The following is a 21320-nucleotide window of genomic DNA, read 5'->3' as shown; positions in this document are numbered from 1 at the left end:
AAGTCAGTGGGCTGGATATTTCTACTCTTAGCTGGGAGTCTAATTTAGAAACTCACTGCGAATCTGAACAACTCATCGAGTAAAACATCTTGAAACTTGGATGGTCTTAAAGTGCCAGAATAGTGTTATTTCACAAAATAACTTTTCTTCTCAATATGTTCCTTTGAAAATGTCAAAAGCATAATAATAACTAATACAAATAACTAACTGGGCTACTCCTCAGATAATACTGAAGCTGTTTGCAGAAAGCCTGGACTCAATCCAAGCATGCATCCTTGAGAATAAGCATTTAAAAGATCAAAGATATAGCTTAGAAATAAATAAGCCAAATCTTTGTGTGTGTAACATTTTAAACATAATGCTGTGTTCTACTCTCATAGTTCCACTTTGCTGAGCCCACACAGAGACTTGCAGCAATCCACAGTGGATTAAATGAAAGCATGACTTCCTTTTAAGGTGAAACAGTCATAAATTAGTCAACAGAAATAAATTCCCGTATTTTCTTTCTCAAAGTTTTGTGCAAAAATTCACATTTTTTAGTAAATTAGGGGGCAACATTAGGGGCAAATATAATAATAATTAAGGGTATCCAAGCAAAAGCAATCACAGACATCCTGCAGGGATAAAACAGCTGCTGCCTCTGAATCCTGGAGATGTGATGTTTCCCCCCTCCCGAGTAAGGAAAAAGGACACAAACATGTATTGACTTGGGTTACCTTAAGAATCAATCCTTGGGTTTTTATTCTTCACTTTTCTTAGAGAAAATGCCACAAAATTAGTAAATCATTGCACCGAGATGCATAAAGCAAAAGTCAGTGAGGGCTAAGTCTTATGCAATCTATAGTGTGTTCTTAGTCCTCCCTGCTGCCATAATTTGTTCTGATGATTGTCGGCATTTACAGTAACTCAGCTGTCATTTCAGGGTTGGAAATTATTCCCCAAAAATGTTTAATCAAAGGCGTCCATTTCAAAACACAGTGCGCTTCCCTTTCTATAGCATGTGCACGTCAGCAGTACTGACACAAATATTAACAAACTGATAATATTAAGCACTGAAAAGCTCAAGCAGAGCTGCGGTGTGAGGCGTGTCTCTGTCCCCATCTAGTGGTCAGAATACAGAAGTGACTTATGCTGTGAACTGTCCACACACAGCAGCTCTTTACTTTATAAAATGAAGCATTTTTCTGAGAGATTTATATCCACTGTTGCCCAAAAGCAAAAGCAAAAGCAAAAGCAAAAATAAAAAGACACAAAACACAAGTTGAGAATTGTAATTTATTGTTTAAATTCACCAGAATTCTTCTGCATAACTACATCCAACAGCATTCAGAGTTTTTGTCACTTCATCAACACCTGGGTGACCGTAGTGTGACATCATCAGTGCCACCATGACGTTACATCATCACCAAATGGCTCAAACAGCAGAATAAAACCAATGTCCATCCCGAAGCTCATCGTCAATAAAAGCATCTCGCCACTACCCGTTTCAAGCAGGAACATTGCACATCAACCCTTAGAGTAGCATCTTCTTCCAGGTACTGCCTTAAAAATCAAAACCCACCCGCCCTGTCTTTAACATGGAGTTAAATCAAATCTAAAAAAAGTCAAAAAGAGTTTTCTCCTCAATCACACATGAGTCTGTACAGTGAGGATGATTTGAAAATATAACGGCTGCTGCAGATCTCCAGTAAAGATCCTGATGATTCAGAACACCAATAACACTGTGGGCGCTCATAATACTGAAGTAGTGTCATTGCACGCCTTTGCTTTCATCTCAGCCAGCATCCCCGTCTACTATTTACCACGCCTACATTCAAAAAGAAGGGAAGAGCACGCCTGTTAGGCTGCGCTACTTCCTGCACACATGGGCTTCATTTCCTCCTATGTTTATTTTGGGACGTCCATTTTTGACTGTTAATGAAAATAAAGACCTGCAGCCAGAATTCTGAAGATACCGAGGTGGGGAGCAAACCAAACAAGCCAGAAAAGCCTGATCATATTCTCCTTTACACATTTTGGACCAGTTACATGGGTCTCGATGCTGTTTCGAAGCTACTTTTAGCCTCAAACTGTCAAATATAAAGTTCCTCTGAAATCAGATTTGACGTTGAACAGTCTTGTACAATACAGCAACCATACAGCTTTAATAAAAACACGTTTTCTTGCACTACCAATCAGAGTAGGCTCGGCTTTCGGGAGAGGTTGGATTCCCAAGAGTCGTGTCTTTATTGGAAATGTTTAAATATGCAGAGGCAGGCAAATAGCACGCATCAAGACACTTCAGGAGCCTTTCTGTACAATCAAACTCCGCCTCGGGTCAGAAAATGGCCCCGTTCTGGGTTCCAGAAGTCTCCTTTTTACCCTAAATATACATTTCCAGTTCCAGGTACAACACATTATTTGTCTCTATTTGAGCCAAACCTTTTTAAATAAAAGTGCTCATAGTTCCCTTCCTACGTGTACATTTATATCTTTACATACTCTTTGTTTTGTGCCTCACCGTGTGAATTATATCTTATTTGGTATCATTTACTTTTGACACGACACTGTAGCTGATGTTAATATATGGCTATTATCTCCTTTACTAACATCTAAATGATGAGAAGCCTTGATTACAGTGTGCTCACAGAATCCCACTCCTCCTCAGTAAAAAATGAGGTGAAAGAAATTTTAGACTTTGACATTCTCCGTCCTAAAAATTGCATTAATTCCACTTATTATGGCTATAAGCGCTGTTGAGACGTGAAGATTATCCAGCGTTATATCTGTGCCGATTTGCTGCACTTGGCTCCAAACTTTCCGGTTTCTTTTGTAATGCGATTTTTAATAAATGGTAAGTAATACACCAGATGGTACGGAAATGCGCGCTTCCTTACAAAAACAGTCCAACCGCTCTTCGTCACAAACACCAAGAAACTAAGGAGAAAAAATGGCATCAGAATAATGTCAAGCAAAGTTTCCCTCCCACGTAACTTGCATAAATCTCTTCATTAAATCATCTGCTATTTACAGTAATACATGTAGTTGTTACATATGTGGCCCGCCTGAGCCCGGCAACTCTGCTGAACAGCACGACATCAGTCCGGTGACCAAGTATTAATCCCATCCTCATCAAGACAAAAGAACAAAATAAATTAGAGTTTCTTATACAGTAGAATACAGTAGACACCTTTCAAGTAAAACAACTGTTTTTCTAAGAATACCGGTGTGTTCACACGAGACCTCAGTAAAACCAGAACTGAAATCGCCTCCAGCTCAACGCACCGCGGACCTTCTTCCTCGTGTTGTGAAGAGACAAAGCAATCAACGCAACGCTACAAATCGTAGAACGTGAGCGGGATTTCAGTCCTTCTGTTTGACCCAGGTCCGCCTAATGATAATCGGACAATAATCAGATGATCGACAGAACAAAGTGACTAATTCTTGTTTTCATTACTGAGTCTGATGAAGGAAAAAGTTAAATGAAAAGTATAGAAACGCTATCTTAACCACAGACAACTAAGCTGCAGATTTTTTGCCTTGAAATAATGTGAGTGAAAGAGAAACACTCACTATGTCATTTTATACAGTAATCCATTGATAATAATCAATGCACAGAAAGAAAAGACAAAAGCACACAAATATCCAAAAACTGAAAATTGAGACGACTCAAGACGAGAGATTTTTTTGTTTGTTTTTTCCCTTCTTTTTCCTTTCCTCAGATTTTTTTTTTCTCACTCGAGTTTAAAATACATATATTTACCAGCTCTAGAGGGTTTACACGGGAATTTGGATTCATCAAAAAAAAAGAAAGAAGAAAAAGCACAGTTTTACGTCAGTCCAGCTTTCCTGGCTTCATGGTGGACCAAAGGGGCAAGTCCAGGACGGTCCAGTCCAGTCCAGTCCAGTCCAGTCCAGTCCAGTCCGGTGCAGAGAGGAGCAGACTGCTGGCCATGGCTGGGGCACTACTGCACAGATAACCGTGTGCCATCATGTGCTGGGCAGATGGCAGTTACTGCACCATGATTGCTGGAGCAGTGTGAGCACTGTGCTGTACTCACCCTGTTCATCCACACTGCAGGGAAGCACAGCTCAGCCTAGCTCAGTTCAGCAGTGTGAGGTGCCTCTGGCTGTACAGTGGCGGTCACCACAGGAGAGGCAGTCTACATGGAGATCAGGACTACAGGCCCAAAGGGGCCGGAACGGGCCAGAGAGGCCGGGGTGGGGGGCTCAGAATACAGAAGACGAAAGAATTATGGCTAAACATCTCATTGGTAAGAAGATTGAAGAGGAGCTCTGACCAGCTGAGGAGGATTATAGGGCTGAGGAGCCATGGAGGATGAGACGTGGAGGCCAGGCAGGAGAGGAAAAAAGAGCAGGAGAACAGATGAGAAGAGGAAGGAGAGGCGATGAAGCAAAAGTGTGTTTGGAGAGAAGAAGGTCGTCTGCCCGGCCAGAGAGACCTGAAGAAAAAGAAAGCACCAACATGAGACAGACACCCCCACTACAGGTGAAACTTCTGCTTTTATTTGGCTCTTACTGCTCGGGATTACGCCTGTGCCCACAAGAACAGGCAAGCTGAGTTCCTGTTAAGTTTAATAACTTTAATTATTCAAATCTCATGAATAGGTGCTTGTACTTTTAAATCCCTCTGCGAACAATGCAAGTCAAACCTACGTGCTTCACAAGAAAATATGAGCAAAGCAAGAGCAAAAGGATGACATTTCAATGGGTAAAATCAAATACTCCAATCAAATGCCAAAGAGGTGGGTCTTTAAAAGGGTAGCAAAAGTCTGAGCTGTTCTCATATGAACAGGTAAGTTGTTTCAGAGGTGAGGAGCTGCCACTGCAAATAAACCATCCCTTATGCACTTATATCTTGAGCTACGAACATCTAAGAGCATCTGTGTGGTTGACCTACCTCAGTGTTCTATTGGAAGTGATGCAAAAGTTCCTCTAAACAGGCTAAAAAGTAGCAATACCATCTATCTGAAGTCTGATAGAAAAGGGAAAACTTTTGCTTCTCAGTTCATGTCTTGACAAGATTTCTGCTGAGGCTTTGATGTATAGAAGCTTTAGATGATCGTAAACAAGTAAAACAACAGCTCGTAGATGTGACTGCAACAGGCAGCTCGCTGTAAAAAGTGACTCTATCCGGGATTAAGTTGTGATTTCAGAGTTTCTTTGTGTGTTATCTTCAATATTCTCTTTTATTTTTCCTCTGCATTTATAAATGTCCTCACATCTGCTGATGATCAGTTAAAAGTATATTTGATATTTCCGGTGGAAGAAGAAAGGGTGGACTTACACTGTTTCTGTAGTTTGTCTTAGTTTTTGTTAAATACATGATGACATGTCGCAACATGTGCTGCTGTTCATCTGAGGTTGCATTCATCTCATTTTAAAACCTGCTGTGGACAGATGATACAAAAGACTGTCGATTGATCTCTTAAGACTGTAATCCTTAATCTGAGATAAGATTCTGTTTCATCAGAGGGTCAGCTGTCTCTGTTGCTATGGCTGGTCGTCAACTGTGGCAAATCCATTGTTACTTGGCACAGAAATGTCATCGCAGATATCATGAAATATGGAGACCAGGCATCAGAGGGCTTATACACCATCATATTGGCAGACTCAGAATCCAGCTTTGATTTTTCCTCAAAACTGGGCGTATTTGATCTGACTGAAGTCAATCCAATCACTGTTCCATCAGCTTCCAGTTTTCTACCCTGCAGAGGTTTCATAAAACCCTTTAAACCGACTTCAAACCACAACACCCAGGTTTAGCTTTGGCTTCCTCTGAGCACAACTGCAATTATTTGATCCTGTCAGACTTTCACCTGCCGGCTGATCTGCAGTCTAAACTACAAGTCAGGTAATGTTTTTTTGCTGTCTGGGTCAAATAACCTGCTCAGAGCTGTTAGACCAGGAAAACAACAGCCGACGGAGCAAAGCAGTTTTAAAGCAATATGTTGACTGACCAGAAGTGAACTTTAACACAGTCAAAATCAAATGATACCTGTAGGATGGTGTTTGAAAAGCAATATAAAGGTACTTTAGATAGTCTCCAATGTAGTTTTCCACACATATGACAACATAAAATGACTGAAAATAGTAAAACCAAATCTGCGCCTCAATTTGTCAGCAGCTTTTTTTTAAACAGTTTTAACTTGCTTCTATGTGTTATTTTTTCATTTCATAAAAATAAAATCACTTTATTGTTCTCAAAAGATAAGGATCTTTAAATTTGGTGACATATTTGCTGTGAAAACACAGCAATGAGAAAAGCGATATTACAGAGTGTAGTGTGAGAGCGCTTTGAATGGTCAGCTTGACTAGAAGAGTGCTAAAGAAATCCAGTTCATTCACCATTTCGGGTCTCATTATGGACTTCTTCTGACTTGACTAAGACAGCATGGTGACAACAGACCACACTGTCAGCAGAGGAACACTGTGGTGAAGCAGGACGATGATCAGTTTTACCGCCTCTGTGATGGTTTGCTCTACAGCCTGCGTTCACTCTCCTGACACACCTGGTCTCTCTATGTTCTAAATCTGGAGTGACAGTCACTTGCATGATGACAGCAGTGTTGTGGACTTTTATGGTTTACAGAGTGCAGCAGTAAATGTAGCTCATCTCATCTGTGATGACCGTCAATTTATTTACCGTAAATTCCGGACTATAAGCCGGTACTCTTTTCCCAGGCTTTGAGCACCGCGGCTTATAATACGATGCAGCTAATATATGTTTTTTCCTTTTTTTTTCATGCTGCCAAAAACATTTTACCTCATAATGTTAGACCAATAAAATTAACGAATAGTTCACAGTGGTCCAATGAAATTGTACGATAAATCAAACACACTTACACTGCTAAATTATTGTAAATCGGTCATTTGTATTCACCCTCAACATGGAAAACAAAGAAGAAATGCATGATGCAGATTTAAAGGCGTTAAAGTGCTGTATTTCCTCCTTCAGAGCAATTCACTTTTTGGCTAATTCTTGGTTCCTCAAGTCTCTAAAAGTAGAACGAGAGGCAGAGAATTCAGCTTTTAGGCTTCTGTCTTATGGAACAAGCGCCCAGTTTTTTCCAGATATGTATGTTTGTTATTACAGCCCTAACCAGCCTTCACATCCCTGGTCTGGGTGCCCTTCATCAGAGAGGCTGTCCTGAACCTCCCTGTGGTGGAAAGGTGGGAAAAAGACTTCCCAAAAGCCCTGCCTGAGTACTTCTACCTGTGGGTCATGCAGTTGTTCACACTTTTAAAACGTGTGCATGTGTGATTATATTTTCACTGAAGTTTTACCAACTTAAAACCATAAGATGTGCTGAGATGAGCTGACCCACCAAGTTAATGAGTGTTTCCACACGGTGTTGCAGACGGTCGACTTCAGCAGATGGTCTCAAGGTGACGTGAGTTCTGCAGGGAGAAGTGGAAGAACTGCTTCACTCACAGCTCATCTGTGTTATTAACATCACAGAGGAAATGTGTACGTGAGTATCTCACAGGTGTGTCGTTCCACTGCCGCGGCAGGTCTTCAGGTTCCGGTGGGTAGGACATCCAGGACGGGCTCCGGTACGAGGACGGTGGAGACATGACAAAGTAGTCTGAGTAACCCGGGCGGTTGGCTGATATAGCGTAGACTGCTGTTATTGGATTTCCTGTGAGGTGCAATGAATTAAAGTTCTTGAACTAACACTCCACCTCCCTGCCCTCTGCGATCAAACAGCCCAACGCTGAGTCTTACCTGAGTAGGTGGTGACGGACTGGTCGACAGTGACAGCAGGGAAGGGTGTCCTGGAGAGCGGCAGATACGGGGCGCCGTTGTGCTGCTGGGCCTGCATTTCTGAGGCTTCAGACACACGAGGCTTCAAACTAACATCAGGGACGGAGCTGTCAGTGGAGAGGACACACCGACATTAATTGTGCGACAGCAACAATTGTTTTTCTAATATAATTTCTGATGTCTTTCCTCCGTGGCATTGTGTTAACACACACCTGAATGCTGCAGAGCAGCAAACTGACAAAACTGCTGCTCTTATAGAGGTGCTCACACTCACTGATGATCAGTTAATTAATTATCTAATTAAGTTCTTTGGTTTAGAAATAAACAGTTTCCTAGTTAATAAACAGAAGAAACAAATCATGTCACCTTACATTGTGGAGATGACATTTAAAAGGAAGCAAAAGTTATGTAACATTTGAATATGACAACACATTTTTCCCTGCGCACTAACATATAGTCAAGTCACGAAGTCAAGTCCAAGGCTCATATTATCTGTGTTTACTTGTTTCATGCTGAGTGGCAGTGGGAGAACGTAGTTTGATCAGCATATTTGCTGATTCAGGATTAATAAATGGAGCAAAGGTGTAGATATCGATCAATTCACCCGTTTTCTGCCCGTTTAATCCAATTCAGGGTCGCAGAAGAGGTGAAGGCATTTAAGCATAATAATGGGATTATTTTCTTGGAAAGTCTTCATTTAAAGCTATGCTTTTACAAAATATCAAGTAAATAGTCGACCTTTTAGGTAAAAACAATTTATAACATTTGCTCGCTCAGATTTCAGAGAATTTCAGAAATCAGGACACACACTGTACCCTCCCCGTTTGAGATATCTCTGTTATTATCCTAAACCCTGGTGCAGCTCTCTGAGTAGAAAGCAGTCTCTTTTCAGTGTGCGATTCCATCTCTTCCTCTTCATTAAAGCAAAGTCCCCTGCACTGTAGAAACACTGGTGACTGTGCATGTTACAGCACAGTGAAAGACCCGAGGACAGATGAGGTCATTGACAAATCTCATGACCATAAAGCGCTGAGCACATTGATGCTGCCCAGTGCATACTAAAGAGGAATTAACATGCTGCACTCTTCTTCCCTGGAGACACAGATGATCTGATGTGTGACTGATTATCTACTAGAACAGTACTTTAGATAGGCAGACATAAATTCATGTTTCTGATTTAAAAGACAAACAAATACAAAAGAAATCCCAAATATCTACTAGCTCGGCTACTTTTTCCCCGCTGTCTTGCACTGAATTTGCTCTCATCTCTCTGCAGCTGTTCAAAGTTGCAGCATTTTTCCTGAAAGTATTATTTTCTTCGTTCGTCCTCTAGATGGCGAGCAAGTCTCTCTGTGCACACCCAGGCAGCTGAACAGTCAATCATTCTCTGCAGAGCTAAAGTGCCCAGCAACACAGTGCACACAGCAGCAGCTATGAAATGAAGAGGGTGCTCAGTTCACGTGATGCAGACTAACATATGGGCTTGAGAGAGAAGTGAGAGGCGCAGAGTCACATCAAATGATGCTGATTAATATTCCCATGCTGGTTCCCCACACTCTGTATTCCCCACTTGTTACTGTATCCATCTACGTGATTCAGGATTAGCCCCCGTGCTGCATTTTGATTGGTCGAGGACTCGTCTTGGAGTCCTGTTAAAAGCCATGTTTGAATATTTCCTTTAAGTTTGATCTCTGAATTCTTTTAGGAGCCACATGTTCAGCACTGAGGGTGTTATGTATAATGTCTCTGACTGAGGGGACAGAGTGTTCTTTTCATCTTTTTTCTGCACATATTGCCAGTTATGTGGATTTATTTGTCTATATTTGCATGGGGGCATTACCGTTGTAGTGCGGTCCCAGGTGGTGGTCCTGGTCTGGAAGGGATTAATGGTGGGGGAGAACCAATGCCCATATCAGGAAGCTGGGTGAAGCGGAAACCCTGCAGAGGCCACAAATGCCATTCAAATAATCAAATCAAACACCCTGACTTGATGTGAACAGAATACACATTAAATACTGTAACCTAAGACAGAAAAAACATAATAGTCAGATCTAACACCATCACATGAAGCCGCATCATTTGTCGGAGGCAGTTCAGTCGTTCGCCTCGTTAATCTCTGCAATGCCTCCTCCTCTGCTGATCAGCTGATGGCAGCACAAAACACTGACAGCAATAAGAGCAGCTTTACAGAACGTCCAAACAAGCTGTGCACCTCGCTGCGCGCAAACACATCTTTTTAGTTGGGATTGAACAGAAAATGCAACTTACGCGACCTTCAACAAATAATGTATTCCGAGTGAGCAAACGTTTATGTAAAAATGCATGAAAAAGGTTCCCTGCAGCGGTATTTACTCAGACCGCTGCTTTAAGGGCAGCTGCTTTCAGCCAAAAAGCTCAAAAACAAAGAATCTCATAGCAAGGAGCTGAACACATCAGACACAGCATGGCCAACAAACTGCCACTTTAGCTTACAATTGAGGAAAAGCAGTTTTAATTGCAGCTTTACTTAAATCTAAATAGATATAAACTTTATAAGCAGGTCTAAAGCGTGCCATGTTGTATCAATATCGTGGTAATGCTTAATTGCTTATATTACATCTATATAAGACATAAGGGAGAAACAATAATGAATGCTTCCCTCCAATTATCACCTTACCACCATTCATCTCTCAGTTGTAGAGAGATCCAGGGACAGGAAGAGTCGGTGGTGGGTTAGTTGGATGGACAGGTAGGTTTACGAATGATTAATGGAGCGAGTTTTATCATTCTGGATTAACTAAGAGGTAGAGAAAAGAGGGGTGGCGTGGTGTATTTCAGTGAACAAAAGTCCCACAACACAATCATTTATTAATTAGTTTTGTTTCTAACAAATTTCTGAGAGAATTCATGTTTTCATAATTTGCAGAACATCAAAGATTGGACACTACATCCACTTATGGAACAATAAAGTTAGTTTTTCATTGTTACTAAGCCACCTAATGCTATGTTCTGATCACGAGCAAAATTATGTCCCCAATAATATTATGGGAAGCATCCATGAGCACAATAATATGATAACCAGCCTCATACTAACTATAACATGAAAACTTTTTGACAGCTAAACCTGAGGATTGTAGCTGACTAACTGTGACTGTGTGTGAGACATTTCACCTGTCTGAGGTACAGCAAAGGGCTGATCCGCACCAATCCTGACTCAGTATTAACATTTCGAACAAACTGTTGATGGATTGCTGTTGGATGGATGTTAACGGATCCTGCCGTTGTGTGAGTCAGCAGCAGGAATTGGATCAACTCTGAGGAGAGACTCTATCAACAGCTGGAGGTAACACACACAACGTTTGGTCCTTCTATCAAACTCACCACACATCAAAGGGGTTTTTGAATTCTGGAGATGTTTGTCTGTGCCTCTGGCATCTAAAGGCTGGTAAACTAGGTCTTTTGGGCCTTCTGTGATGTTTATAGATACGTGAAAACGTCTGATGTTCTGACTGTGCTGAGAAAACCTGTTTAAACTACAGAAGGAAATTTTCATATAAGGGTGTGGAAGCGTCCTCTCACTGTGTTTGTTAAGAAATTAGCTTTGACTGCATTTCTTATTTCCTTTTAGCCTGAAATACAACTTTCACTATCACTGTAGACATAATACCAATTAAAGACAATTTTTCCAACACTTAGATGGAAACGATAGTTCAATCGAACTAATAGTTAAAGTTTTAGTGCTTACCGGTTTAGGCAGGCTGCACTGGTGCATGTCCTCGTAGCCTGCGCTCCTCTGCCTGCCTCCACAGGGGTGGTTCATGGTCCCCGGGGCGCTGGTCACCCCGTCACTGTAGTGGCTGGTATGGGACGGGTTGTAGGCGCTATGAGCGTGGTGGCGGTGATGGTGGTGGCTGTTAGGGGGAGAAAAACATTGTCAACAAGTGAAAAGTTGAGTCAACACATACACATCTTCCTCTTTCTAGCTTCCCAGCCTCCCTCACCGGTGTGCAGCGCACAACTGAGCAAACATGTTCAGAATCTATTCTGCTTTTTGAGACACGGCTTGGGAGTGGGATGTTTGCTCTTGAAAACTGAGTTCAAACTGTGCACCACGGGACCTCCATCTTTTCTTCTCCACACAGTGCTGTAAATGATGCAGATGTGCCGAGAGTGAAAGCATCAGTGAGAAAAACAAATTTACTTCGTTGGAGGAGAAGGTGGGTCATGGTCCGGAGGCGCCAGGCTGAAAGCGTTGCCTAGCAACATGTGCATCTGCGTGCGGACCTCGTCAATGGATGGCTGCGAGCTGAGTGTGGAGGAGTCGGAGCCGCGGTGAGCTTTCACCCCTAAACTGCTTTTCCCAGTTCCAGTGGATCCACCTCCGTAACCCAGAGAGCTCATCAGACGGTCCACGTTGGTCTCCTCAAACGGTTCCGGTTCACCCTGCGGAGGAAGCACACACTCATTCATTAAGGTTCCCAACAACACAAAGAACTTTTAAACACCATCTGCTAAAACCTGGCTCTCTACTAAACACGCAAGCACACTAACTGTGTTGTCGATGTCCCTTGTAAGTTCACGGAGAATCAGTTCGACAGGAAAGGCTCGTTAAAACTACAGCAGCTGGATTTCCGTTCACAAGCGAAACAAATGAGAAGCAAACACGAGTCAGGCCCTGACTGGTCTGAATCAAATTAACTAGGTTGCATTGCTTCAATGGAGGCTACATTCTAGAGGCTGTAATTCAGTAAAACAAGGAGTCGTTCTCATCAGAAACAAACTTCGAGGAGACAACAACTGTGATAACTATGGTTGAAGTTGTCAAAAAATCGAACAGTGTGGAAAGACAGTCGAAGTTTGCTTTTTATACTATTGCTTTGCCAGTTTTCATGTGCCGTGTGGTGTCAGCAGCACATCAAACTGTAGCTGATCTCAGCGTCATTTTGACCTCACAAGCAGAGAAAACACAGAAGGAAGTAGTTACATCAACGACTGTGTTTTTACCTGTGTATCTGTATCCTGGTGCAGTGGTTTCAGGTCAGATTCTGATGAGCTACTGAAAGTACAGTACATAACTGTAACCATGTCTGTCACTGTGAAAATACAACGGCTGTGGAAGACCTTGCAAACTAAGTACTTTGACATTGTTCTGAAATTCTGGCACAAAAATGGCTTTTGTGCTGCTCCAGGTTTAACAAAACAGCCAACACATTATGCTTCATATGTATCATTTCCATACACTGTATATATATATATTTATACTGCAAAGGCTGTGAGCAGAAAAAGCTGCCGGTCGCTTGTTGTTGTGTGTTTTCTTTTGTTAGTTTTCTTAACCTCTGCAGGGTTTTTGTTATTTTGAACTTACAGAGTTGATCACTTGTGTTATTTTTCAGAAGTTTTTAATCTGACCTGAAACCACCAAATGAAACTAATTTCCTGATGAAAGTCTCACTTTCACATCTGGTAAAAGTGCGCTTCTTATTTGCTGTTGCCTCCTTTGTCATGTCTATTCAGCTGTGGTCTAAATTTCTAAATTCATCAAGAATAATCACAAGCACACACAGATGTTTAAATCTGATGAAAACAATGCATTTCACCTTTGTACATTCACACAATGTTAATCGTTAAACTCCACAGACTTTTATGCATCTGGCTCCATGTATCAGATCCACCACATTAAAAAGGCTCTTTGACAGTAAGATCAGTGTATCATGAATGAGTAGTCCTCATATGAACAAAAATACGTGTATAAACATATTTCAACTTCACCTTAATTGTCATTTATTTCTTAATTAATCACCCTGAAAATCGCCTCGTTAGGAAACCTTACTGCACGAGACACATTTGAGATGTAACACCCATAATTTGGGGCTGATTAACATTATGAAACACTTATAATTATAAATACTTAGCTCTATAAAGTATAATTGATAATTATCTACGTTAATAATACCGACTTATTGTACAGTACTGGTAGGTACTTTCTTCAGACTCACTGTGTCAGATTTAATTATATTTCCTTGGGTTTATTTATTTGGCACCATAACTGGATAATGAGATAACAAAATACGATTAAGATTGAACTAAAAGTTGATGAAATACTGTATTAAATTATTTTCAACTCAATTATACACTGTGTCGACGCACAATCCAAAACACATCAAAGCAGACAAACCATCTCTGGATTCCCAACATATGCTGTGACCTGATGGCAACGAAGCATGAAAGCAAAGGCGAGAGAATAAAATGTTGAGAATATCTGCATTACACATGTTCATGCATAGACACACTGTTCTCCTTGTTACGCTTCAAACCATTTGCTGCATCCAGCGCTATTAACCGCAGTCGAACCTCCCACCTGAATCCATGAATAGGCTATAATCATATTCAGAGTCATTGACATTCAGCTAGGTAGCATGGCTGCCTCTGTTACTAAGGTGTTTCAGGGAAACAGCAGAAAGATATTTCACTCTGTCCAAACTTTATCTCTTTTTCTTGCTGTCTTTTGTCCTTCTTCACCTTTTGCACTCGTTAATACGGAAGAAAATGGCTCTCCTTTCTTTCATCACTTCCTCTTTTCCATCTGCGTGTCTTTATCTCTGTTTGCTGTGAGTTTATAAGGTTCAAAGAATAATTTGTTAATCCTCTGGGTCTAAGCTAAAAGCATCAGAGTGAGAGTGGAGGAAGGAAAGGAAGGATTAAAGTTAGAAATGCTTTCAGAAGATTATTTTACGAGATTGACAAAGTGGCAGCACTTTACTTTGCCACAACTACTAAGTGACCCGTTTCATCACTGCTGCGTATGACTCAGTTGGTCCGATGCTGAACCTGAGCTGCTCGTGACTTCAAAGCTTTGTGTGTTCTTGCTGCTGGGTATTTTTCTAAGACTCTGCAACAGTAAATCCTCACATATCTTTAGTGAGTCTGAGGTCCTGGTTAAAACTGGGGGCTAACAGGGTCTAAGCTTCAAATCACCAAAATGTTGGATTTTAAAGGACTGGTCTTCTGCTGAATCTGAAATGTGAATCTGTGCTCTACTGACCTCATTGTTATTTCACTGTTTCAGCAGGTCTACGACTGGTCCAGTTACTTACATCATAGCCGTTATTGCGGATGCCCCTCCTGGATCTCTCCCTGAGCACCAGCAGGTCCATCTCAGTCTCCACCGGGCTGGGGCTGCTCAGGGACTGCCGGCTCCAGTAGGTGGGCTCTCGTGGGTGGGAGTATCTGTTGGCCAGAAGTATAACAGCAACTCAGAGTGATAAAATGATGACGCCCCGAGTGCTTTAAAAAGCATCTTTATGTAGGAATTGTTGCTTATCTATTTTGGACATATTTTAATCAAATTAAAATAAATCCACAAATAAGAGACCAAAGTGTGAGAATATCACAGTTAAACAATACAATTATCTGCCCTAGATCTAAATTTACAACCAAAATCTCAAAAACTAAATGCATGAAAAGATTGGTGTTACTGCAGTTGGTTAGGTCAGACAGCTGAATTTCAATAGATTGGATCGCATGAGGTCATTCTTGGTCGATTGAGGGGTAATATCATGTTTAAGTTGGACACTGAATTTCTCTGTCAAGATGATCCCACACTGCTTCAATAACGTTGAGGTCCGGGCTCTGGAGAGGATTCATCCCTTCGTAAGACCTGTTGCCACTGATTTTCAGTCCACTTCTTGTGTCATTTGGCATAGCTCAGCCTTTTCTCCCCGTTTTCCTTCCTTAAGAATGGCTTCTTGACAGCCACCCTTCCATGGAGACCATTTCTGATGAGGCTTGGGCCAACAGTAGATGGATCAGCTGAAGGTCCAGATGCATCTCTCAGGTCCTGTGTCAGGTCTTTGCTGGATTTTTTCCTCTTTCTTAAGGACATCACTTTCAGATACTGTTCATCTGCTGTAGATAGTTTTTTAGACCTGACACTTCTTCTTTTGTCCTCCACTTGTCCAGTTTCCTCAAATGTTTTAAGGACACACTGCACACCGTGCTGAGATATGCCAAGTTTTCAGCTAATAGCTCTTTGGGAATCACCTTGTTGCTGCAGAAATGCTATTTTCTGTCTGTCAAACTGTGTTATCTTTGGTGTTTTTGTAAACACAGCTAAAGAAAGGGGAACAATTATAGGAAAGGACTGGACTGAAAATTTGTTAAAAAGCAGTAAATATCCAAAATAAATGTTTGAAAGACCTTCAGAAAGCCTGGAGAACTAGTGCTCAAGACCATTTTAAAAATGTCTTAGTCCCTGAAAGCAGGGTATAAAGAAATGAAGTGTGGCTCAGACTCTTGCACAGAGTCGTACGTATGATGCATCCATTTACCATATTTAAAGATTACATTCTGTTAAACAGTAAATATTTCTGTGTTTGATGAGGAAACATAACAGGATTCAAGGACTGTCTACAGGCTGAAAGTGTTCAACCACGCTGTGAAAACAAGAAGCAAAACAGGCACTTATCCATATGACCTGTAAAATATTAATGCATGAACAAAACTAACCCCAAACTCACTCCTTACATGTTGCTTAGCAACTGTGCAGTACAGCTACAGATCAACAGTAACTTGATACTTCTTTATGGAAAAATACAATTCATTCAGGCAGTAAGAAGCATTAATTAGCTAAACAATTTCATATGAGTAAGATTCATTGTGCCTAACCAAATCAGCCACTTGCAAAGCACTTAGTTTGATACTTTACTGCCTGAAAAACAGAATGAAAATTAAATGGAAGACAAATGAGAGAATTTTAGATGGTTTGATAATGAAGAAGGACCTCGACAGTGAGGACTGATCATCTAATCTGAGGCTATCAAACGTATTTACTGTCCAGAGGACATGTGTTATACTCTTTCAAGTTAACTGAGAAATAATAACTTTTAATAACTAATCAAAAGCAACAGTGTGAAGTGTTCTGAGAACTTTCAGCTTCGCTCTAGTGCTTTCCATATCTGTCAGCGGTGATTGTAGTAGTTCTACAAATCGACTGCAGTTCACCTGTGCTTGTCTTAATTAACTGAAAGGCATATATATGTCACAGTTGATGGTGTATGTCAGAATGAAAACCAAACCATGATGTCGAGAGAGGCGTCCAAGGATCTGCGAGACAGGACTGCGTTTAGGCACAGGACATGTGAATAAAAACTGTCTGACTTAAAAATGCCCCAAAGCAATTCAGCCTCAATCTTCAAAAGGTGGATGATGTTCGAAGGCACCAAGACACTTCCCAGGTCTTTTTGTCAAGTCCAAATGAGTAATCATGGATGAAGGGCCTTTGTCACACATGCAACCAATAACCAAATGGTGACTATGAATGAAATCCCCTTTGTGGAGAAGGTAGAAACACAGGTAGAAATCAGTGAAACACTCCACCAATCAAGCCTTGATTGGAAGATGGAAATCATTCCTCACTTGTGGTTATTAACTTGTGTTTCTCTGTTCCAACAGGTATCTTTTGAATGGTGTTTTTTCCCTCTCTTTTCTGTCTTCTCAAACCCCAGCTGGTCGAGGCGGATGGCCACCCTTCCTGAGTCTGGTTCTGCCAGAGGTTTCTTCCTGTTAAAAGGAAGTCGTTCCTTTCCACAGTCGCCACAGGCACGCTCAGGACAGGAGATTGGACTGAAGACAAGTTTCGGTGCAATCTGTTGGTTTCCTTAGCTAGGATATTAATTTTTTGAATTGGCTCTATATGAATGAATTGGATTATTTTCAAATTAATTAACTGGATTTCATTGGATTATGATTACAATTAATTGAATTCCAATTGGCTTGAATTGGACTATATTATTTAAGTGCCTTGAGATGACAATTGTTGTAATTTGGCGCTATAAAAAATTAAACTGAATTGAATTTAATTGAATTGAATTGAATTAAGAATTTATGAAAACGAACTGAAATGGCTCTCAGATCAAATTCTCTGCTCTAAGTAAATGAAGACTGAAAAAAATGGGGAACAATTCACAAGATGTTTGGAGGAAACCAGGCCCTGAGTGTCACCTCATTGATACTTCACGACAGTCAAAGGCAGTGATGGAGGTATCGATCGGTGGGGGTATTATTCCGGCACACGGAGTTGTCGATATAAGAATTATCCATTTCTTTAAACTGAATAATAGGCATTTAATCAAGTTTACACAGGCTTTCAGGAAGCACCACAAAATCTAGTCCTCACCTCTTGTGACATCCTGCAAAGGAGGCCCTCTTTTCCTCTGCGGTCATCGACTTTTTGATCCCGTTGTCGTGCCGACCGTGCCTGGCGTCACGGTGACTGTACCCATGGCCGAGGCTCTCAGAGAGGGAGAACTCTCCGTAGCCCTTCTTCCGGGCCTTCTGACGCAGTTTGTTCCTGTAGTGCTCGATGTCCGACTTCTGCTTTAAGCCACTGTGGTTTGTCTGCAAGCAACAAACTCATTGAGATTTCAGCCTTTTTCACAAGTTTTACATCTTTAGATCATGATAAACTAACATGCTGCTATGCAAATGAAATACCAAGATGGTGGCAGCTAAAATGCTGAATTTGAGTGCAAACACAAGTGGGTTATGTCTGTGATGACTCAAGTCATCCCATTTTGCTAAGTCTATTTGCTTAGAGGCAAAAAACTAAAATAAGTTCAAATATTTATGATGAAATCTGATACACTTCTCCAAAACATCAGAATGTTGTTCCACTTAATTCTTCATGAGTATGTGTTACACCCTAAACGTAATATTTTCTGCTTGCAGACGCGAATAAACTGCAGCAGATGAATTGGAAAATTGGACAGTCCCTCAGGGGTTTCCTGGTCTTACATTAGATAGGCTTAGGGATGATTTATCATCAGTCTCCGCTGGGGGGAGGTGCAGAGAGGTTGAGGTGGAATGAGAGGAGGAAAAGTGGCTGTACCAACAACAGCTAAATTCAGCAAGAGTATATGTGTCCCAGAGAGGACACAATGTTAGCTCTAAGGTGAAAGAAGGATGAAAAACAGGCAGCTGAAATGGAAAAATGTCACATAAAGCAGCCTTTTCTGATCACTGGCTTTGCTTGAACTGGTTATAATCTAGATGTGACGTAACATTACAGACTATGTAAACACTAACATACTATTAACTACCAGCACCCCTGGATGGGACTCACTGAGAGTGAAACCATACCACTTAATATATCCACCACAAAGCATGGCAACCAAATGGTGTTACACTGTATTTTTCTGTGTGACTCATGTCCTAGTTTTTCTCTTCTCTATACTGTCAACACTGTGTGCAAAACTCACAGCCAAGTGTGAGAAAGCCTCCAAAGTTCTGCATCTCTGTATGTGTGCACTCACCTCCCCATTGACGACTACAGAGTCTTGGCTGTGTGAGGAAGATGAGGGGTAAGAGTAGGTTGGCTGGGCTGTCATGGGCTTAATGGTGATGAGACGCAGAGAGCCTGAATGGTCTTCATACGGGTCTGGGAGGAAGACAAATAACAGTCAGACAGAGATAATAAGTCCCCCTGCTAATATAATAATCATCATCCTGAAACTGTAACAGTTAAACTGGGGAGAAGATTTTCAAATGGAGCCAACTGTTGTTTCTGGTACACTGGAATTCAATACTTGAACCTGTTCATGGGGCATTTTGGCCTAAATGAGTGTATTACGCTAATGTGGAGGTGTCTGAAGACATAGAGTCTACCTACTGGCCAACAGGGACGACTCCTGCTTATCAGTAAGATTCATCCCTGACTTGTATCATGTTTTAATTAAAACACCAAGATGGTGACAGCTAAAACACTGAAGTCGAGGCTTGAAAACATGTCTCCATGTCTACATCCATCAGTCTCATACAGTTTCTGTGAGAGACATTTCTGCTGAAACTGGTAGAAATGCCAGGAATTTGGGGAAAAACATTCTCTTTTCACTTGGAATGACAGATGGAGGATTATCACTGTTTTATCTGGAAGTTAAAGGGAACACACTGTGCAAAAACCTATTCAGAATTATACTCTTCAAGATTATGCTGCATCCTCCTTCTTTATCCCTGCCAGACTTCAACTTTAGATGATACTGCATAATGCACAATTAGAAACTGCCTACAAAAACAAACATGGGTGAAATATTGGCCATATAAGCAACATTTCTTAACGTTAGCCACTAAAACAAAATACAGGTATGAAGCCTGAAGTCCAGAGTTTCTGGAGCCAATATGTAACGGATTAATTACGACATGAGTTCTCAGTGGTGTAATTGACCATCCAGCGGCTGTTACGTGTTGCGGAGCGTGTTTCAACAACGCTGACTGTTCAGTGCGTGAATCACAACAAGACTTTACTAAAGAGGGATCAGTAGCCTACTAGCTGCAGATTAGGGAAATGGAAGTATCAGAGATTGGAGTCGCCAGTCAAGTATCTTTTTTTATTAGTTTGGTGTGTGTGGTCTGAGCTGGTCTCTCTCATAGCTTAACAACATGCTCCAAAGGTCATTAAGTACTACAAATGAGGAAGAGCGGCGTGTAGTGGGTCATTCTATACATTTAAATCATTTGCTTTCACTGAGGTATGAATTACTGAAGAGAAAAAGGAGCTGCTGTACTGCCTTTGTGTTATTTTCAATTGTGTAAGCCTCTGTAAAAAGGTCATAATTTGTCTCTTTTAAAGAAAAGACGACAGCTGGCAGATAGCAATAGAAAGCCTAAGTTAGTAACTCTGAAACTGGGGGGCAGGCCAACACATTGTCATTTTGTGTCAAACACAATTCGTCAAAGCCCCTGTTTTCTCTGAGATTTGCACAAGATGGTTTTTGGCAATGGTGCTCTGACGCAATATTAGATGCTGACAGCAAGCAGAGCAAAGTCATTCTGGAGTTTACTTATGAACAAAGGTCCCCCTAGAGTGGCTGAAGGGGAGGAGAGGGACTTGACCCAGAAAGATGATACCTGATTATGTTTTCATTCACTCACTCACTCTTTTAGTTTTAATTTCACTCACTGTTTCACTTGGTATTTGGTTAGGTGTAGGTAACACAAATGGTTCGTCTTAGGCAACACAGCTTTCTGTTAAGGGTTAGAAACCAAAACTACCTGATTAGGTTTAGGAAAATGACTGAAAAGCCGTACATGTTAGAGCAGGAGTGGATGCTTACTGTAAAAGCAACAAATGCAATGAAGCTTATTAAAAGTTTTACAGAAGCGTTCCACATTGTCATGAACAGCAAAAATAATGGTGTTTTTTCTCATTAAACCTTTGAAGTGAGATTTACTTGTTGTCATAGAAACAACACATTTAGATAAGATGAGTCCAAGACGAATTAAGTTTTAATCCTCTGGCTGCGTTTACAGAAAATCATCTTTGTCCTCATGAGACAACATCCGCTATTTATGGATGGTCTTTTTGTCTCCAGCAGAATACAAAACTCTCTGTATTTAAATGTGCAAGTTATTGCAGGGAGCAGCAGATGGGCAGTGTTATGCTGCACTGTGACTCACTGCCTGACTGACATCATATGGCAGACTGCTTCGTTATAGGGCTTCAGCAGTTTGTCATTAACTTAGCTCCAAACTCTCAGTGACCCATTCATCCCAGCAGCAGCTCAGCCCGCATTATTTGTTG

At 41.2% G+C, this 21320-nt stretch overlaps 1 protein-coding gene across 3 annotated transcripts in view; it reads right to left on the bottom strand.

Moving 5' to 3' along the window:
• Positions 1-1268: 1268 nt before the first annotated feature.
• The window catches only part of kiaa1549la (KIAA1549-like a), a 124044-nt gene continuing 103992 nt past the window's right edge, over positions 1269-21320 (bottom strand). For all 3 annotated transcript variants that reach the window (XM_072386596.1, XM_072386598.1, XM_072386597.1), the window contains 10 exons: positions 19057-19181; positions 17922-18142; positions 14842-14974; positions 11949-12190; positions 11493-11658; positions 9609-9706; positions 7730-7875; positions 7489-7643; positions 7329-7401; positions 1269-4442 (listed from right to left, as the gene is read on the bottom strand). In XM_072386596.1, the coding sequence (XP_072242697.1) occupies positions 7372-7401; positions 7489-7643; positions 7730-7875; positions 9609-9706; positions 11493-11658; positions 11949-12190; positions 14842-14974; positions 17922-18142; positions 19057-19181 (1316 nt within the window). In that variant the 3' untranslated portion in view covers positions 1269-4442; positions 7329-7371. The remainder of the gene's footprint in view (positions 4443-7328; positions 7402-7488; positions 7644-7729; positions 7876-9608; positions 9707-11492; positions 11659-11948; positions 12191-14841; positions 14975-17921; positions 18143-19056; positions 19182-21320) is intronic.

This window comes from Leuresthes tenuis, unplaced genomic scaffold (genome assembly GCF_036924035.1).
Source record: "Leuresthes tenuis unplaced genomic scaffold, fLeuTen1.0.hap1 SCAF_5, whole genome shotgun sequence".
NCBI lineage: Eukaryota > Metazoa > Chordata > Actinopteri > Atheriniformes > Atherinopsidae > Leuresthes > Leuresthes tenuis.
The sequence above is the reverse complement of the archived record's forward strand: the minus strand, read 5'-3'. Positions and strand labels throughout refer to the sequence as shown.